The 20436-nt window shown below is 38.3% G+C and overlaps 1 protein-coding gene across 5 annotated transcripts in view; it reads left to right on the plus strand.

Annotated features, from left to right (window-relative positions):
- Positions 1–2793: 2793 nt before the first annotated feature.
- The window catches only part of PTBP3 (polypyrimidine tract binding protein 3), a 43929-nt gene continuing 26286 nt past the window's right edge, over positions 2794–20436 (plus strand). For 4 of the 5 annotated variants that reach the window (XM_039733244.1, XM_039733247.1, XM_039733249.1 and 1 more), the window contains exons 1-3: positions 2794–2957; positions 6552–6643; positions 17761–17832. In XM_039733244.1, the coding sequence (XP_039589178.1) occupies positions 17808–17832 (25 nt within the window). In that variant the 5' untranslated portion in view covers positions 2794–2957; positions 6552–6643; positions 17761–17807. Of the gene's footprint in view, positions 2958–3017; positions 3115–6551; positions 6644–17760; positions 17833–20436 lie in introns of those variants that run through there. The other variant, XM_039733246.1, reaches the window with a different exon arrangement.

The raw sequence follows: 20436 nt of genomic DNA on the forward strand, positions 1-20436 counted from the left end.
CACAATTCCACGAACTTCCTTAAAGTTGCAAGAAACATGAATTTGACATAAGTCAGGAAGACTACAGTTTAAATTAATGAGAAAAAGCTACAGACATAACCAATCAGAGAAACAAGCCAAAATTAATAAATAGAATAAGGGGACCAATTAAAAACAAACAAACAAAACCACAAATGAACAAAACCTCCAAACCGAAAACAAACAAAAAATCCCTAAAAGTGTGACAGGTGAAGTAGGAAAAGAACTCCCAAAGCTCAAGTTTGCTTCCTAGAAGTATTTCCCCTCACATTATCTTTATCTCTCTCTCTCCCCTTCACTCCTTGCCTCCCAAGAAGGCAATGATCAAAGTTTTCTTCCTTTCTGTTGTTCCCTGCTTGTGTTAGCAACCAGCTCACAGGCCCCATCACAAAGGATTTATTTTCTTTTTCTATTATAACAATTTATCAAAATTTCTATTGGCTTTGTGAATTGCAGTTGAAAGCTAATTTAAAAGCATTCTTCAATGGCAGCAAAGTCTAGATTACTGGCAAAACACACTTCTTTCTATTTTTATAGTGTACAGAGCAATTACAGGAGAACCATTATAGTATTTTTAAATTACGTTGTATATTTAACTTGTAACAAGAAACATGTGTGCTAAGGGATGAAACTGTATGTCATTTTTCACAACCTGACCTCTAAAGAAAAGTTCTTTCAAAGGACTCAAAACCCCTTAATTTTTAGATTTATATACATATAAGAATTTAATTACTAACATATATAAAATATATCCAATACATTGGAAATATTGAATATATTAGTAAATTCTCATATGTGTGTATGTTCTCATATCAGTATATCTAAAATAGATACATTGATATCCTCACTTCCTTTTCTCATAATAACTGATTATACCTAATAATTTCTGAGTCTGCTGGTATGTCTAAAATTTATTTTTAACCCTTATGTTAAGACTAAAATTAATTTTTTTTTCAAACAACTACTCCCCAAAGTACTTCTTTGATCATGGTGACTTGTCCTGTTCCTGTAGTTTGTGGGGGAACAGAAAAGCAAACTTCTAGATACTTCTGTATTCTTAGGAGTGAAGTCTATCAGACTCACAGGATTTTCAAGAATTGTCCTGTGACTGTAATCCATTTGATTGAGGCTACACTTTTCTTTAACAACATAGCCCAGAAAAAGAGCTCAGGGAAGTCCACCCTACACAGGACATAACCAGAGGAACACAATTCCTTGCAGTTACATGGAACACAGATGTCTCTATCTCATATCTCCAGGGCACCTCTTGCCCTTGGGAGCCCACTTCTAGGGAGCAGGATGTAGACACAGCTCACTTGAACTGCACACAGCCACGAGTATGTCACCAGACCTTGCCGGCATCACCCAGCTTCCCTCTCTACTCTCCAGTCAGGGCACCAGATCTGTCCCCTGTCACACCTATGGCTCTTGGAGGCACCAGCTTGAGCTGTTATTTTGTTGTTTAGTTATTGCACCCAGGGGATGTGGATTTCTGGAACTCAGCTCTGGGAAACCTGGGGTGGAGATGGTGTGGAAATCTGGTGTTACAGTGTGAGTAGGGGAGTGTAGTTGTGAAGGGGCCTTGATCCCAGCTCAGGTTGTGCACGACTGACTGCCAGAGTGGCTCCTAGTCAAGCAGGGAAGTTTCCTTTACACATGGCTCAGCAAATTCACAAACCCACATGCCCAGCTTTTACATGGACAGGGGCTAACCAACTTTTAACTGCACAACAGGCAGTGCTGAGGCTGTGCCACATGGAGGGACAGCACAACCAGCACCCAGGTCAGGGCTGGTACCTGAATCCCATCTGGTGGTGCCGGGTGTGTGGCCAGCTTTCTCCCTCTGTCTTGGCTGCCCTGGCTGCTCCATGAGGCCCAAAGGGCAGGAGGACACTGGGGCCCTCAAGGGGTGGTGAAGTCCCTGACCTGTGGCTGCCCCATGACCTGTGGAGGCTGCCCTGAACCTTGCAGCACTACAGGCTGGGGGAGGAGTGGATAGGAAGCTGCCTGGCAGAAAAGGACCTGGGGTGCTGGTTGACAGATGATGGAACATGAGGCAGTGGTGTGCCCAGCAGGCCAAAAGGGACAATGTTGTCTTGGCTTGTACCAGCAATAGTGTGGCCAAGAGGAGCAGGACAGTGACCACCCCCCTGACCATCACTGGGCACTGGCCAGACTGTACATCAAATCCTGCTTTCAGTTCTGAGCAGGACAGACACCGGGGTTCTGGAGAGAACCCAGCGAAGGAAAACGTAATAGAGGAAAGCTTTGGAGCCCAAGTCTTCTGAAGAGCAGCTGAGGAAGCTGGGGCTGTTTAGCCTGGAGAAAGGGAGGCTGAGGGGAGACCTTACCATTCCCGACCTCTGCCTCAAAGGCGTGCGGCCAGCTCGGGGTCGGTCTCTTCTTCCAGGCAGCCAGCGACACGACAAGAGGAAATGGCCTCAAGCTGTGCCAGGGGAGGACATTAGGAGTTACGTTTTCAAGAAGGGCTGATTAAAATTTGGAACGGGGCTGCCCAGGGAAGTAGTAGAGTCACCGTCCTTGGACATCTTTAACGAAGGTACTGGACGTGGTACCATGGTGTAGTTGACATGGCGCTCGGACCACAGATTGGACTCGAAGACCTCAGCGTCTTTTCCAACTTATGTGATGCCGAGTGAGCCAAGCCCTCCCCCCGTGCTCCGGGGCGGGCGGGCGAGGCCCCGGCACAGCCCGACCGCGCCCCACAGCGGCGGGACCGCCGCACTGCGCAGGCGCCGCGGAGGGAGAGGCCGCGGAGGGGGGGCGCGGGGGAGCGCCCCGAGGGCTCCACCTGGTGCGGGGTGGGGCGGTGACCAGCACATCCCGGCTCCTGCTTCCTCGGAGCAGCGGGGGTGGAGAGAGAGGGGCTGGGGGAGGTCCTCTCCGCCCCCGTCGGAGGGAGCGGAGCGAGGGGAAAGGTGGGTGTCGGAGCGAGGGGCCGGGTTTCGGAGGGGCCGGGCTTGGGGTGGGGATATTCCCGAGGGCTGCTCCGCCAGGTACTTGTGGAAGGAGGAAGCCAGCGGCCGTCGCCGACCTGGAGCTGAGGGGCCGGGCGCTGCCGCCGGCAACTTTGTGGTACTCGGGGCGTGCGGGTCTCGCTTCCGTTCCCTTCCTCTTTCCTCTTCTCTCTTTTTCTCCCAGGGCGCCGCGTTTTCCCCACGGCCGTGGCCAGGGCCGGTTTCCTGCCCCTTGGGGGCCGTGGCCCCGGGCCGGGAAGCGCCGGGAAGCGCCACATGCGGGGCTGGACGCGGCTCCCGTCCCCCCGCGGGGCAGAGGGGCGGCCGCCCCTCGGGGCCTGCGCTCGCCCGGGTTTAAACTTTAGTACGGGGTTACCCCTGTCGAAGTGGTAAAAAAAATCCTTTGTCGCGCGGGTTTCTGAGCGGTGGATCGCATGAGGTTTTGGGTACTTGCGGTTTCACGTGGTAGTTGAAGTTTAGTGCCCCAGCTCTGGGGGGTGCTTGTCTGTAGCACAGAAAACGTGGGACCGCTGGTGTTCGCCTTGTCGCTGGTGCCTGGTGGAAGTGCATATGTGGAAGCGAACTGATTGACATCAGTTCTGCGGAGTTAATCAATAATCAGGATGGTTATTCGTGTAATGCGTTTTAGTAGACCTTATTGAAAGCCTTAACTATGCAGCAGATTGTTACAGGGATGAAGTTGCTACAGCGTTGTCGTCCGCAGAACATAAAGATATGTTAAACAAGTCTGAATTGTGCTCCCACTGCTGGGATAGTGTGACGGTAGCTGGCTGTTGTGTGTCTTGATAAAGTTTCTCAACTTGAAACTAAGTAATAAACCCAAGTTCATTGTGTGTACTGCTGACTTCCCTGGCTGCTTTTTAAGTGAAAATTTGATTGCTGATATTTTTCCTTTACCTACTGATATTTTAGAATCTCAGGTCTGGGTAGCTTGGCCATGATGGGAAATTCAACTGTCCCAGGAAACTAACCTAATGTTTATTTTTTTCATTGTTACCGTATGCAGAGGTGAAAATATAAATGTTCACGGAAGTCAGCACTTCCAACTTGGTGCAAAGACATAGATGCTACAATAACTTAAACTTGTGTCCTGCATGTCGGTGGCATGTAAAACCTTTGCTGTTCTTAAAATGTAGGTATTCTGATACAGAAGTTAAGGCTTCTTTTTCCCTTGTGATTCAAAAAACTTCCTGACATCTTTTAACACACTGTGGTAATAGAAGCCTTTATAGGGAGACATGTTGATGAGAACAGTCTTTTATACATGCTGATTAATCAAACAGCAAATAATCTTAAGAGGTATCTTTTCGCAAAATTTAAAGAAAATGTGAAAAAAATGCTAATAGCAGAATTACTCAGTATAATTTTAAATTAAAGTGCATGTTGCAAAATTTCAAGAGAAAATTATGAATGTTCTCACTGCAGTGAATTTTTTTTTTCTTAATTTGCCAAATTTGCTTGTGGAGGAGCTTATAATTTTGTTTTACCTCTGTTCTGTTAGAGAATGCAGGGGTTTGGTTTTTTGTTTGTTTGGTTTTTTCCTAAGGTTTGGAATTGCTGTCTAATGTGGGTGTAGGATTTCTATGCTGTCATACAACTAGTATGATAACCTCTTTTCCCAAGTATTTTTAAAAATTTTTTATAAAGGCTTTATTATTTCTGTTGAGTAAGGAGGAAAGAAGAGTTGTGTCAGTTTGCATACTGCCCTGAAATACTAATAAAGATAACTTAATGTTGGCATTGTTTCTGGTTTGGGTAGAAATGATGCAGGTAAAATATATGTAATTCTTAAACTCTACAAATCTAACATTGCAAAGTAGAACCTCCCTAATAAACTTTCTTTTGAGAGAGTGAAACAAAGACTATAGACATATTAAAGGTGAATCAACTGAGTGTTTTTAAAGAAATTTTCTGAAGTAGAGCCTTTATCTGTTTCAGTGAAGATACAGGTGGTTGGTGATAACTGCAAGTTTGAGTATTCTCTGAGATGCCTGTGACACTTCAGGAAGAGCTGGGGTTTTTGAGTGATTTGGGAATGTTCTTTTTTTGTTAGAATATGCTAAGTGCCTTCTGAGAATTGAATGCCATTGGTTGATCTCCAAACTTTGTTGAAAATGCAAGCTATTGAGGTATTGATTAAAACTGCCCTAGTAAATCTAAAGTAAAACAAAATTTTTCATAAGTTGTCTTGTGACTTTTTATTTTCAAGGGCATTGAAATAAAAAAAAAAGTGAAAGAAGAAAAATTACACTTCCATGCTCCTTTAATGCAGAAATTAAATAAAAGCATCAATTTCTTTCTGTGGAATGCTGAGGCTAATTTATATCCAAACATTATATTTAATAAGGGTGAGAATATGTCACAGTAAACACAGAGTAGTAATTTTTATTTGGATCAGAAAATTTCTGTAAAAAGCTGTAATTTCAGTTTTATGGCAAAGAAATTGGTTCTTTATTTAAGCTTATTTTGTTAGCAGGAATATGTGACTCAAGTTAAACTTAAAAAATTCAAAGGAATCAAAGTGGTGTAAACTGTAATTTTTTTTGTTGGTTATCAAAAGCAGACCAGATATGTACCTAAACCTGTGGGTGTTTATAGTTGAGGTTAGTGGCCTCCTTGTGGGTTAGTAAGAGGGAAGCTCAGGAACAACACTATACACAGTAGTGGTATTTTGTTTTCAAATTAAATTCAGTCATTCTGGTACCAGATTAAATCTTCAGGTAACAAGAATTCTGGAAGATAATGCTCAAGCTTTTAAAGAGTCATCAACCACTTCTTCTGTCCATAGATTTCTGGCTCAGGAGCCTATTAAAAGAAATTATATTTTACATAGAATTACATCATTCTTCTCCTATAGTTGCTTCATAAATACTTGTTGTTAACCCACTTTGAGTCATGTGCTTGTGGAAAACATGTAGTATAGCCTGGTATGAATGAAGTTCTCACCTTAAGAGCTTGCTGTTCACTCCCAAATCTTGTTTACTACTACTGTCTGATATAATCAAAAATGGAAATCATCTGTCACAATCAGGAACATGAAAATAGCAGAATATTAATAAATCTCTTAGTTTCCCTAGCAGTTGTCAAATTGCCGTTCATTTGATTTGGTCTGTAGTCAAGACAATTAATCTGCCTTTTGTACCCTGTCTGGGAAGATAAGGAGTTGATTTGGGTTCTACCAGGGAGTATTTATCAGGTTTTCTGCTGAACTCATCCTGTGTTAAGTGATAAGCACAAGTGTGTGTTTGTCAACTTTCTTTTAGAGAATATCCTGATTAAACAAAATCTTGTGTCAAAACATGAGAATGAGAGTTAGTTATATCATAAAATTATGCCTGCAGCTGTTGTTTCAAGTTGCAGTTCTTAATTCTTTTGCACTCATTAACTGTTGCATTTAACTGCACTTTTGCTTTTGGTTTTCTTGCTTTTGACCGTTGTCTATATTTTTTACTTACAGTTTCATTTGGTGTTGCATATTTTTAATGAAAGACTATATTTAAGAGACTTTTTTTCCTTTTTCTTTTCTCATTTCAGTATGTGAAAATTGTTCCTATTTCTTCAGGACGGTGGACGTGAGTTTTACATTGGAGTTAGAGGCAGCATTTTTGATACTCTTTGCAGAGTGGGTAGGTGAAAAAGTATTTTGTCTACTTCTGTTAATACCATTCTTGCCTGCTTTTGCTGTTTCCCTCTTGACTGAAGTTGTTGAAACTCAGGTCTGATGCCAAAAGAGCAGCACCATCCTCAACAGTGCATTTCTGCACCTCCCTCATAGTGTAGCAACTGTCATATGTGAACTGCATGGTAAAATAAGTTATTCTGGTACCATGCTGCCTTGCAGTTGTTAGTCACTGCCGTGAGAGCTGTAAAAAACAGTGGGGTGAGGAATGACATGATTGCCTTTGCTCACTCTAGCTACAGATCAGCTTAAACTGACCAGGAACCACACCCTGAATTTCTTGTGAAAGCCAATGGAATGAATGCTTCTATAATTCAATAAACCAACCATTAACTTTGCAATTAACTTCCTTGATTTCACTGAACTACTAGTAGTTTAACTTGTTGCCATTCTTACTCATTAAAAGACATGGTCTATTACAAAGGCATTTGGAGTCAAGGAGAAGATAAATTATTCTTTCTGCACAGTGAGTAGTAGAAGTAGTAGAATTGTGTTTGCATGTGTGCACTCTGTGAAAGTGCATACTTCACACAGCTGCAGAGGTATATGGTGGGCTCAGTGCTCTCTATTGGGATTTTACCATTTTAAATGAGATGTTACTATTTTCTTCAAGGGTGGATTGCATTAGTCACAGGAATAAGGATGATCCAGAACCACTTCACTTATAGGCAGAAATCAAATCTTACCACGTCATCTGCTTTGGGTGCAACCAGACCATATGGCAAAATCAGGGAATGGTAACCCTTTCCTTGTCTGTAGGTTGCATGTTAGCTACAACTGAAGCGGTACATGAGGCAGATGTACCTTCATGAGAAGGAAAATTTTAGAGTATCTCTACTGCTTTTGATCCATCTTACTGGGTGATTCCTAGACTGCACTACTTTGGAGAAAAACAATAAACAATTTTAAAGCAAGAATTCAAGGCACATTTTTACACATGTCCAGAGTGATAACATACTTCATACTGCATTTGAATGTGTAAATTATGCTTCAATACTTTGCGATGCAGACTCCCCTATCTTAAAGGCTTTTTCCAACCTAAATGATTCTATGATTCTATATGTCTTCAGGCTTTTAACCGCAGTATTTTCTAGGCTAAACACAGATACTATTTGGGAGTCAGCATGAAATGCATGATGGTGCAGTGATCCCAAAGACCACTTAAAATGAAAAGAATATACCATCCAAGTGTTTTATTGACTTGTAACATTAAGAGGTGATGTAGTTTAATTAATAAATTGCGTGTAGTCCCTCTTGGTACTTTTAGGCCTTCTTTGTCTTTCTGATTGTGCTCAGCTTAATTAGGATTTTTTTTCTCTATTTTTTTTTCCATTTCTGTAGGTTTTTTGCTGGTTCACTTCCTCATTTTATTACACTATACTGAATTAGTTTTCTTACTCTTTTGATTTGTCAGTTCATCTGTTTCTATTTTCTAGTCTCTAATTTGTCTTTCTTGCTCCTTATGTTTGTGTCTTTCTTGCTTTCTTGTGTATGCAGACTAGCTGTTTGTTTTGGTCTTGTGTTATCAGGAGAACTACTCTAGCTTCGCATCTGTTCCTACCCCTTCATCTCAGTTATCTGTCCTTTCCCAAAACACAGTCTATGTTGAAGCAGTTAATGTGAAGTTATTCAGTGCACACTATACGACCTTGAATAGGGTGGAAAATGTAGTGCAAAACTTAAGTTTCTGTGGAGCAAACTTCTTGAACTATCTAAGTGATATGCTTGTTTTTCATTTGATTTCTGTCACTGCTAGAAACTTTTTTGTGTTTAATAAAACCTGATAGAGAAACTGAGTTATCATAATTGTCATTAGTTTGAAATTCTGTCATAGAAGATTCTCTTTCTATGTAATTTTCTTCTGCTGTGTACAACCCTGCTTGTAAGTGTACAACAGTTTTCTAAAATAGAAAACAAATGTATGGAAGTAAAATTGAGTGCTTTAAAAGTGTGAAAGTAACTTGAAAATAACTCTTCATTGCTAATCTTTCCTGCAATGTCCCATAATGTACTGTCTGTAGGGAGATCAGTTTGCTCATGGTAATTTTTGTCTTGCCATCACGTAAGTTTCAACTGTATGTATGTATATTTATATGTATGTACAGTAATGGGAATATATGTATATATATGAAAAGGTCACTCTGTCTGTACTGATCCTCTGTAGCATCTGCTCTGTATAGCTTGGTTTTGGTGTATAGTGGTTGGTCTCTGTAGGGCTGAGGAGTGGACAATAAATGCAGTCTCTGGTGTAGAATCCTGAAGTAACAACATTATAATTAATTAGAATTTTTTTTGTGAACTTATTTTGGACACAAAGGATTCAGCTATTTTGTGTACAAAATTGGTGTTTTAATGCATGTGTGTAACAAGTGTAGCCTGGTGTGTTGTGAAGGATGATATGCTCTCTCAGAGGAGCTGTTTATAATGTACTTGTTGCTGTTTCAGTGCTTGAAATATAAGGTGAACATCTCAGAACACACACAGACACGCACACAAAAAGCAGTTTCAGCAGGATCCAGGGTTCTCAAAGCATGCAATCCAAAGAACAGATTTGAACTGTTCTAAACTGAAAAGTGCTAAGTCATTCAATTTTCAACCAAGTGGTCAAATTTGAAACTGTAGACTTTGCAAAGGTGATAACTTGTTTAAAAACTACTATTTTATAAAGCACAGAGTTGATTTAATTATTGATAAAATTCAGGAGTTGTATTTGCTTCACAGGTTTTCTTCTCAAAATCATGTTTCTTCCATGGTTGTATGTTTTACTGTTAAATGACTTCACAGTGTACTTTAATCAAGGAAAAATAATTTTTTTACCAACTAACTTGTGTGTTCCATTGAGAGATGGAAGAAATGAACACTGTTAGAGTATATGTCACTGTGAAGTAAAACTGAAGGGAACAGTTGATGTTGTGTGACTGATGTAATATTTAGGTGAAGGAATGAGCAAGGAGAACTTGTCCTTTTCCATGTATGCTGAAAAGATGAAACATTTTTCAACTAAAGATGTATGTTTTCTGGATAGGGGAAGATGTAAACAAAAATAGAGGTTTATTGATGCTGTGCTATCTCCTGTGTCTGCCAACAGGCTGAGATTATGACTTTCCCCTCATTTGTGTAACTAGTGTATTAATACAGAAGCTTTCTTTTAAAGTATGATCCTTACAGGAGCTAGTTTATTACTAATTTTTCCAAAAGATGAAGTGGAAGTGGGCCTGAGAAGCGCAGACCACTGCATGAGAGAGTTCCTCAGAGTGAGAAACTGATAAGAAACATTGCAAAGTACAGAGGAAACTAAATACACGAGACAGAAAGGACAAGAGCTGTGGAGTTCATAGTTGTGACCGTGTTTTCCTTGCATGCAACACTACTCTCCTAGAAAGCATTAAGGAGTAATTAAAAATTCATCTTATGAACAAAAATATTGAATCTGTTGTTGATCTTGAGACAAGTCTTTCATGTGCTAGAACAATTATTCAGCTCATAATTTATGTGATACATATCATCAAACAGACTTTTATTTCTTTCCAACCCCTTTAAGTGTGCAATTCTTAGATTTAAATTAGTGTTTGTGCATATGAATTTTCTTTTAAAAAAAGTAAAAATTCCTCTCTTTTGGATGAAATCTTCAATTGTGAAGAAAATTCAATAGACAAAAACCATGCAGTCAAGAAGATGTGTCTTTCGAGTGTCACCGTTAAGTTGAGACTGGAAAGATTTTTTTAAAACTATTTGTTGCGCTCTGAAAATTTGTAAGTTAGATAAAGTAGTTTCATGCTTTAAGTTAAATGATTGATCAGTTAAGAGTCAAATATTTTTGGAATCTTCCTGTGGTGTTTTTTGGATGCAAGTGAGTTTCCTTCCCCCTACCTCCAATAATTTTTTCTTTAACTAAGCTACATATATGTACTTCTGCAAACAATAGGAATCAAAGTAACAAAAGTAGGTGTCTTTTATGCTGCAAGATGGAGCTGCTGATAAACATTGTATCCTGGAATCTTTCTGTTTTGAGAAGGAACTAGAGTTAAAAATAAATGCTAAAAGGGATGCTTCAGATAGCAGTTTTGCAGAAATTTTGATTGCTGTTGTGATCCAGCTAGTTTTCTTTCTCTTTCTTCATGCTGTGCAAGTTAAACTATTTTCTTTGCAAGAGGAAAGAAAATAATCCACAGTTCATCACATTTTTACTTGTATCACAGTGGGTTTTTTCTGTTCCTTTAAGCTGTTTACCATCACCTGTAATTTGCTAACATCTTTCAATCTTTTTTTCAATTTTTTAAAATACTTGTTATTACATAGCATAACTGTTGTTACAGATCAGTTAGCAGTTGGTATAAATGGAAGAATCTCTCTTATAGCCTTTCACACACTAGTGCTTTAGTTAAAATCCCTCCTGGGTTTTGCTGTTACTATATTGTTTGGCATTGGTGTAATGGTTTCTTTCAGCTCTTCTTCTTTCTTGATTTTAACCTTTAATAGTGAATTACAAACCAGATTGTCAAGTTATGGTACTTTATAAGGCTATGTAAATTTTCTTCTGACCAAAGTCAAGAGGGACAGCTTACGGGTGGTTTATTTGGGATCCTGGATGTTTATGTCATGACTTGTGTGTAGTGAAGTGTAAAATTATGCAAAACCCTACACAATGTGGCATTGTATAGATACATTTGTGACTTGAAGTATAAAACCCTTAAATTTAAAGCCTAATATCTTCATCTGTACAGTACGTACAGATGTACACTTCATTCTGTATGGTGTTTATTTATAGATATGTTCCCATATTCACTTGCTTATTAAGAATAAGAATGAAGACTTTTAGTAAAGATTGTGTTGAGTATTCTGTTGATAATTTGAAAAAAATATATATGTGGAAGGAGTATATTGCAGTAACTTAAGTAAATATTCTTCACAAAAAAACTGTATTTACTCTTGAGGAAAAATTAATCGTCACATATTTAAGGCTTAAGCTACCTAGGAAGCATACACATCAATCTTTCTTTTCAGTCAAGTTTGTATTTATACTGTCAGGAAACAATATTTTTGGAAACTGTAAATGAGTGATGATATCACAAAGAAAAGCAATCGTCTTTGATGACAGTATCAAAGAAAGCTCTGCCGCTGTGTCATGATGTCTGCTGAATTTCTGGAATATTCATAATGCTATATGGCTTATTGTCCTTTTGGATGAGCTTAAGGCTTTCACACTACATCGAGGTATTTCTGACATTAAGAATGAAAATGCATATTTTATATTAATTAAAAAACTAAGGTGGTCACTCTTAATTTTACAGCTCTTGATAATCACATGCTTAAGGTTCGTCTTGCATATTTTGTATCTTCAGGAGGAAAATGTTAGTTTCCTTGTGTTCTTGTTCTTTATCTAGCATAAATGCAAAATGCATCATGTTTTTCTCTTAACAGTTTAATTACTGTTACATACCTCTTTGAAGGTGTGCAGTACCTTGTTACCAGTACAGGAGCGAGCTTCAGTAGTTGACAAGAGGCCACGGAGCAAGCAGTGTTGCTGGCAGAGCCAGTGAGCACGCAGGCCTACAGAAGAGCAGCCATCAGTGCTGAGACAGTGCTTCTAGGGTGACTGGCAATCAGCAGCTTGAGCCTGTGTTTGAGAGGGGTCTTTATAGCAGAGGAAACGAGGCTTTCTTATTTGTGATCATTACCTATAATTAATTTCTTATTCAGCTTACTGAAATGGTAGCCTTCATCTATTTAAGGTCAGTTTATTTTTAGCACAAATACATGGTTTTGACATTTCCCATAGTTTGGCTCCACTTTCTTTGAAATCTTTATTTTGGCACCAGCAACATTGTACTCCATATTAAATCCCCATTTTGGAAGTAGGAGCTGCATCTCCTTTGCAAACATGAAAGAGGAAGAAAGAGTAAATGACTATAGTAATTGTCTAGAGACATGGTACAGAAGTAGAAGATAAAGGAAATTTTCATTCTTCTCATGCCCTTAGCTTTTGTTTTTGAAGTCAGATTCTGTAAAAATTAATAAAATATATATAGTGTAAATATAACTATGGTTATCACTGGTATAGCTTGAAATTGTCATGTTTTGAAATTTGCCCTTTTGGGACAAATTTCAAGTAATTAATTTGTTCTGCCATGTAGAATCTGGTAGAAAAATGTACAGTTCTAATTTACATGCATGGACAGAGGTCCTTTTTGAAATAATTTTTTTCCATTAAAATTGTCCATGCTCTTTTTTTCATGATGAAACCTATGATCATAGTCTTCCTCGTTGACTTAAAAATAGTAGCATAGAAAGATGACTAGCTAAATTCTAGGAAAACCATCAATATAAATGTAAGTTTCTCTGGAACTATTGCATTTCTAATTAATTGAACTGTACTGAAGAATTTGTGGCTTCTAGAAAATGAGAGGGGAAGAAAATACTGCAGCTGAATGATGAGGGGAGGTAATAAGGGAGTTACTTACAGCTTTTTTAGAAATGAAAAGATTGTTTATAGGATTCAGTGATTCCAGAAGTGATGCTAAATAGATACCTGCCATAGTTTTAACATGTGGATGTGTTCTAAAGAAGGATTTTGCAGTACTAGACTTACCCTTCTGTTTCCAACTATGTGACTCACAAAGATTTTAGAAACTTAGAGTTCCTGACTTTCAGATGTTTATGTTTTTTTGCTATGAATGCAGTGGGTTTTATCCTGGAATTGCAGAATCATGAGCATAAATTACTATCAGAATTAAAAAAAAAAATCATAAAACAGCTGAAGTAGTTTCAGGGCAGGCACCTGTTTCTGTAGTCAGTTGTGTAGTAGGCCTTATTTAGTCAGGGAAATTGATCTGGTAGGTACGGAAGAATACTTTGTTTCATTAACCTATCATTGAATTTCACACTTTGTGGTGGCCTCTTATTTGATTGTTTACTCAGCGCTGTAGATTACCTGTTTTTAAAAAGATGTCCAAAATCAAACTGAGCTTTCTAAGCATCTGGTTTCTAGTTCCTACTTAATAATACAAGGAAAGAGTAAACTTAGTCCAGCTGTAGCTGTTCTGTTGCTCTTGCCTTACCTGTAGCCAAGTAATAATCCCCAAAAAATCTTAAAATTCTGCCTTGAAGTAGGAGAGGTGGAAAGTCTTGTGGTGTAAAAAAGGGTGTCTTAAGATCTTAGGAGATGATTAATGTGTTTGGAATGATGGAGTGAGTGCAGGACTAGGGGACAATGTTGCAGCCTTGGTTTGGTAGCTGTCCTTTTTTTGAGCTATTCCATTTACCTCGTTTATCACAGTCTGAAAGAAGGAATATTCGCCATGTAATTGGTACAGTCCTGGCACTCAGAAGGCAGGTGCTGCTTTCTGTGAGGTAGGGTTTGTGCTGGAAGAAGTGTACATCAGGGAAGGGTTAGGCAGCATGGTTACTTGTCCTGCCTGCCTGTTGTCTTTCACTGTGTGGCCTCACAGAGAGCTGGTGCAAGCAGCTCGCTGAGGCTAAGCAGCTGTCCTACCCCGCTGTTGTGCTGTGAAAGCTGAAATGGATGTGGTGGCACACGGGCAGTGTGAGCTCCTGTCTCTTCTTAAAGAGGTGCTTTTTAAGTGTCTATGAACTGTGGACAGGGAAGGATGTCAAGGGAGGCAGGGTTTGACTGCTCTTTTTTTCAGCTGGATTTAAATACTGAATAACTAAGAAGTAACCAGTGGAAGACTCATGTACAAAGAGATTAGGGACATGGTAGGACTCTCTAGCCTCCGTAGGAAGATTCAGTTAGAATCCTCAAAGACATTATCTAGGGCACACTACCCTATTGTGTTGAGTTTTTCAACACTAAAGGCCTTGTGAACCCAGAGCAGCCTGTAGCAGATGTTTGTCACTACATTAAATGCTTTATGTTACAAAGTATTTTAAAAGTATCTCTTTCACCTTTCTGTGGAAAAGAAAGAGATTGATCAAACGGTCTTTACCCCTGAACTTTTGTAATTTCTTTGTATATTCTATATGAGCAGAGTTGTGAAAACACTGAAGAAGTAAATGTTGTCTTTCTCTTCAGTCCAGACTATCACAAACATACATATTTTGTACTTCAATCTGCACAGCTGCCATGGTGTCAGTTTATCTTTGCAATCTTTTAGAACATTTTTGCATTTGGTTTGGTTTTGATTTCAGTCAGTGAATGAGAGGGGTTATCATTTATAAGCTGGCTAAACAAGGAGATGATAAAAAGCATCTTTTTTAGTATTCTTGTACTTGAGAAATACCTTGATCAGCTACCTGCAAAAACAGTGTCATTCCTAGCAGTTTTCATATACTACATCCTCCCAAGGGGCATGCTATAGTTAATAAATGTGCTGTAATTGTTTGGGTGGGTATATAACTTAGTATTGATACCACAAGTTAAAAATTGGAGCAGTGTTTCAGTGGAGCTTTCAGACAATAACAAAAAGTATAACCAAGATCTTCAGGTAAAATCCTAAATTCTTCTGTAAAAAACCAGGTTCTGTAGTCAGGGCTCTAGACTTAACAAGCCTAGGCGAGGCCAGTTATTTTACAGTGTCTTGATTTAATGTTAAATTGTTTTGGTTTTTTAATAAAAACATAGTTAAAAGTATGTAAATTTAAAAATACTCCTTGTTTCAGTTTGAAGATATGACGACAGTTAGACATTTGCAGTGATGATGGTTCTCTGTGTTGTAAGAAGCCCAAAGCTTTGTTGATCTTATTAAACCAAATAAAACAGTTTCATAGGTGATGAGTTTGGGGTTTAAAGAGTTCCTTTGTGTTTTCGCTGCTGTAGTGGGTTAATGGTTGTCAGTGTAACGGCACAATCTAGGGAACTGTCTTAGGATGTAGTGACTGAATGATGTGTCAGTTTTAAGTACAGGCACATGTCATGGATGAAGGTTGTAATTTTGGTATAACTTTTCTCCTGTCAAAGCTGGTTTGGTCCACCATCCTGGAGCAGCAGTTCATTCTGTGCTGCAGTGAGCTACAGCTTCAGTTTTACGAATACAGGCCAGTTACACAAAGAGTTGTAAAACAGGTCACTGCAGCCATCTGCATTGTGTTTCTTTGTGTGTGTGCTAAAAGTGGAAGAAGTTGGAAAATATTTTATGAAAATGTCTGAGGGTTTTTTTTAATACCAGTGTATATAAAATTAAATATGAGATGGTAAGAATACATGTTGGACGTGGTAATACGCCACATTTTTTAACAGCCTTCTGGAAATATGCAGAGGTTCCTGCTGTTGAATAAATGCTAAGTTAAAAAATGCTAAGTTAAAAACCAAATTAAAGCCTCCACTTTACTGAAACAAAGCCTCCAACAGGAGTTGCATCAGTAGCAGTTTTTCTTCCTGCCTCCAGTAAATAAAAGAAAGGTTTGGTGTAATAAAGGACCATAATTTATACTTTCTACAACATCTGCACATACAGCTTTTGTTTAATTATCATTTTACAATCAAAATATGCTCTGTAGGTGCAATAGGGAGTGCTGGTATACTCAGTGTAGTGCTAATACGTAAAAATTAATATCAGTATTGCGTGTTAATTACATTCTAGTATTTGTGCAAGTGCAGTGTGATATGCATGACATCTAGTAACCAATTAATTGACATTTATTTAAAATACAGGATTTATATTTTTTAGTTCTCTTAATGTAAAAATGATTTTTGCTGTTTGTCACAATTATATGTTGTACTTAAATATACTGTTAAGATGTAGTTTCCTGGTTAAAAATAAGTCTCTGCTGTTGCTGGAGAGGAATGAACACACTCATATTTTCTTCCATCCACACTAACACCTGTGCTCCTTCATGAGCAGCTAAATTTGGCTAAAAAGGTTTTTAAGCACCCTAGCCTAGTCACAGTCTTCTGTTGTGAATGACTTTCCCACACTAGGGAAGGTGCAGGAACGCATGATTAACAAGGATGAGGAGAACCTAATTGCTCCTTTTAGCACGGACCCCATATAAGCCAGTACTCTGAGCAGTGTTTTTGCAGCCAATGCAAGCCAACGTGATGGCTTATCCTTACCCGTTTCTTTGCAGGGGTAAGGATAAACCATCCTGCCACTTCTCGACGTTTCTTTCAGCTGAATAACTAGCCTAGAATGCTGGTAGCCTGGAGAATTGATTAATCTCATAGGAAAACTCTTGGGCACTGGACTTGATGCAAGATAAATAGTTCATGGTCATGTAGGAATATTGGACCGGGGCAATGGGAAGTTGTCTTTCCACCAAAGTGATGAGAAGCTGTTTAGATCAACTTATTCCATCATGTAGAATCACTCCCTTGGTCTCTATTTTTCATTCAAATTCTCTTATGGAAGAGAGTGGTGAAAGTTTCAGGAAATGTAACTGCCTTTCAGAGGTGTTTTCTTTGTTCAAGATGTACCTTGTTTCATGTTGGTGTTTTGAAGCTGATCCTTGGCTGGGATATTACAGCAGTCTTATTGAGTAAACAGACATAACTGGAGCTAGATGCTGGTTTTTGAATGACAGACCTGTGGTAACTACTTTTCTGTAAGTAGTTAGAACCTCAAATTGTTAACATTCTTAAAGCAAATACTTTGATCTTTGTCCTAAGAATTTGATGGTAAGTCATATGTATTTTAAAAAAAATGTACTGAAACCAGATTTTTTTTTTAAATGTGCCATGGGTTTGTTTAAATATATCTCAAATTAGTTTTGCTCAAGGGCCCCTGTGTCCTGTTGCAAATGCAGACTTTACCTAGGTTGCTGTGCATTTGTGGAAGTAATGTTGTATTGCAGACACAAAACCTGCAGCCAGCTCATTTCTTTTCTTAAGCATTTGTTATTCTTGGTATTTTAAAAAGTGAACTGTAGTGAGATAGATTTAAATATGAACTTTAAATATGATTTAAATATGAATTTACTGATTTATTGAGACATGGGAAAAAGTTATGTTGTTGACATTTTTTTCCTGAAAAACAAGTTCCTAGCAGTTGTGGGTATTGTGTATAGAAAGGGGGTGTTCTTGGGAAGAATAAAGGGAGTTGTTGCACTTATACATTGAGCTTTCTCTGTAACAGCTTTTACTAGTAATCTTGTCTTTTATTTCTTTAGTGTGGTCCTGACAAGCTGCCTCCAGCGTCAGTAATAGACCTTCTACCATGAGCAATTCTACTTCAGTTACAGGTATACATTAAAAAAAAAAACCTCAAAGTTCTTCAACTGTTCTCTCTCTGTGTTGTTTTTTTTTTTTTCCTTTGTTGTTTTGTGTGTGTGTGTGTGTTGAGGAAGATGCAGTAAGAGTATATGTTTGTTTACTTGTAGTTTTAGATCAGACAGGAAGTTGAAAGTGAGAGAAAGCTGTTACTACTTTTGTTAATATTACTTCCAGCATTAGGTGTACATGGAGTGTTAATGACCAATGGTTGTATGAAGTAACTGTATGTCAAATAAATTATCTAAATCATGACATAGACAATTGCCTGTCAGCAGTGGTTTCCAAATAGTTTATTTTATATCAGGGCAAAGGACAGAGCAGATCACCTTTTGGTAAGTGTCTAAGACTTGCTATATTTTCAGTGAGGAAGAAGGAGGAGTCTGAGGAGCTAACTTGAAGATTTTCTTTTTGATTTCTTTGACTTGCACATGTCAGGTTGTTTATACTTCTGCTGATCAATTCAATGTGATGTCCAAATGTTTCTGCTTGGCTTGAAATAGCATTAGCTTATAGCTCAGCAATGTAATAGCTGAAGTATATATTATTAATTAACAGTGCAATGACTGATCCTTTACAGTGGTATCCAAGATATCTAAATGATATAGAGGTTTTTGGGGTATAGTAGTAGGCATTCTCATTAATAATCATATAAATCTAAAATCAAATATGGTCACTCTTGAAATGCATCTTTTTACCCAGTACAGCTGCTCCAGCTGCAGGACTTGTTTTTTATTGTTATGTTTGGGGTTTTGGGGCTTTTTTGGTCTGGTGGGTCACATATCTAAAATGTGTACCTCTCTACCTCAGGTTACTTAGGGAATACATTTGTACCAGTCATGAATTGTGATTGTAATGAACTTCCCTTTGTACATCAGGAACCAATTTTCATAAGCCTTTTCATAAGGCTTCTTTTGGTCTGTCTGAAAGCATTTTTTACTTTCACTCAATTGAGAGTACAATTCAGAAAGGTGATCACCTTTGGCATGCTTTTAAAGAAATCTTGAATCAATTTGGAAATTTAGATGTTGGAAGATACAGATGGTTATCACTGCATCAAAATTAGTATCGAACCACAGCTGGAGAAAGAAGCATGGTTAAAAAAACTATGAGGTTTTATATTTAAGATGTGCTAGCTTTTATTGCCAATTTGGTAACTTAGCTAAAGTTTCACAAACAAAGAAGCACTGCAACAGTTTGCCACTTAGCTCCATTTTGTCACTTCTGACAGTGTGTCAGAACCCAGAAGATACAGCTTCTGCAAGTCTGTCTTATATAAAACTAAAAGCAAAATTCATACTAGGCTTCATTTCCTGCTTCCTTTGGTCCAGCATTCCTTGACTTAGTATTAAGTCAGGGACATATAGTCCATTTAGAACCTGAAAAGTAACAAAATAGGTTGTTAGAGTTTACTAGTAATATGTCCTGTCATGTCTTGGTACCAATATGTGTTTAAAATGGTCATGTTTGTCATAAAGTTCACATTTTTCAGAATGCATACAGAGCACATGAAGCCATTTAAAACTTCTTGATGGAAAAATCAATGCATAACAGACTTTTCGGTTTTGCAGGTGGGAGAATTGTTAAGTGTGGTATGGTTGGGGCTTTGATCATCCAACTTGAAATTTTACAGGCTTTCAGTAATAAAAAGACCCTCTGTAAACATCCTTATGCAGAATGACTTGTGTGAACCAGTTCTCAGCCTTAGACTGTATGCAAAACCTACAGCAAAATCTGAAATTTCTCATATAGCTCACACAGAAACTTCTTCCCAATCTTTTGTGTTTCTCCTTGGAAGGCTAAATGTAACAGATTAGATATTAAGACTATCTCTCTTGCCTCCATTGGAACTGCTTCTAGAACAATATGCTTGTTCCAGATATGGTGTACTGCTTTAAAGTGCTCTCAAGGATACTGAGTAAAGTTCCTGAAATGCAGTCATTGGTCACTTACTAATCCAGATCAGTCCCTTACAGGATCCAAACAGGCATATGTTCAAAAAGCCAGACTTCTGACAGTATGTCAAAGGTGAAGATGTAAGAGTTTATATGGATTTCATGCTATCCTTTTCAAAGACTTTTTAAAACTTAAAATAATTTGGAAGAGCAAATTTCTTTAATAAAGTAAAAACAAATCCAAAACCTCGAGTTAGCCATTCAGTCACAGAAAGATAAGTTGATGATAAAAGGAAAATTAATATATTACCTCCCAACTGGGACTTTCCCCTCTTTTGTGCAACTAACATTTTGTAAATATGTTATGTAGGCATTTGGGGAGAAGTTACTGACCTCCCATTAAAAAAAGCCCAAAACAACAGCAAACTAAAACCAAATCTTCAGAAAATAAACAAGTCCAAAGCAAAGCCAAACATACCCCACCCTGCTGTTGCTATCAAGATTTGAAATAGCTGATGATATCATCTTACACTGTCCCTTTGTAAGATATGAAATATCTTTTCTTAGGGCTTGGAGAACTAATACCTAAGTCAATGTCAGTGCTGAGGCAGCAGTTTCTCTCCTTTAGGTTTTGATATGTACACTGTGCAATGGGTTTGTCTTGTTTACTTTTCTGTTTTC

The sequence above is a fragment of the Passer montanus genome, unplaced genomic scaffold (genome assembly GCF_014805655.1).
Source record: "Passer montanus isolate IOZ18808 unplaced genomic scaffold, ASM1480565v1 scaffold85, whole genome shotgun sequence".
Taxonomy (NCBI): Eukaryota; Metazoa; Chordata; class Aves; order Passeriformes; family Passeridae; genus Passer; species Passer montanus.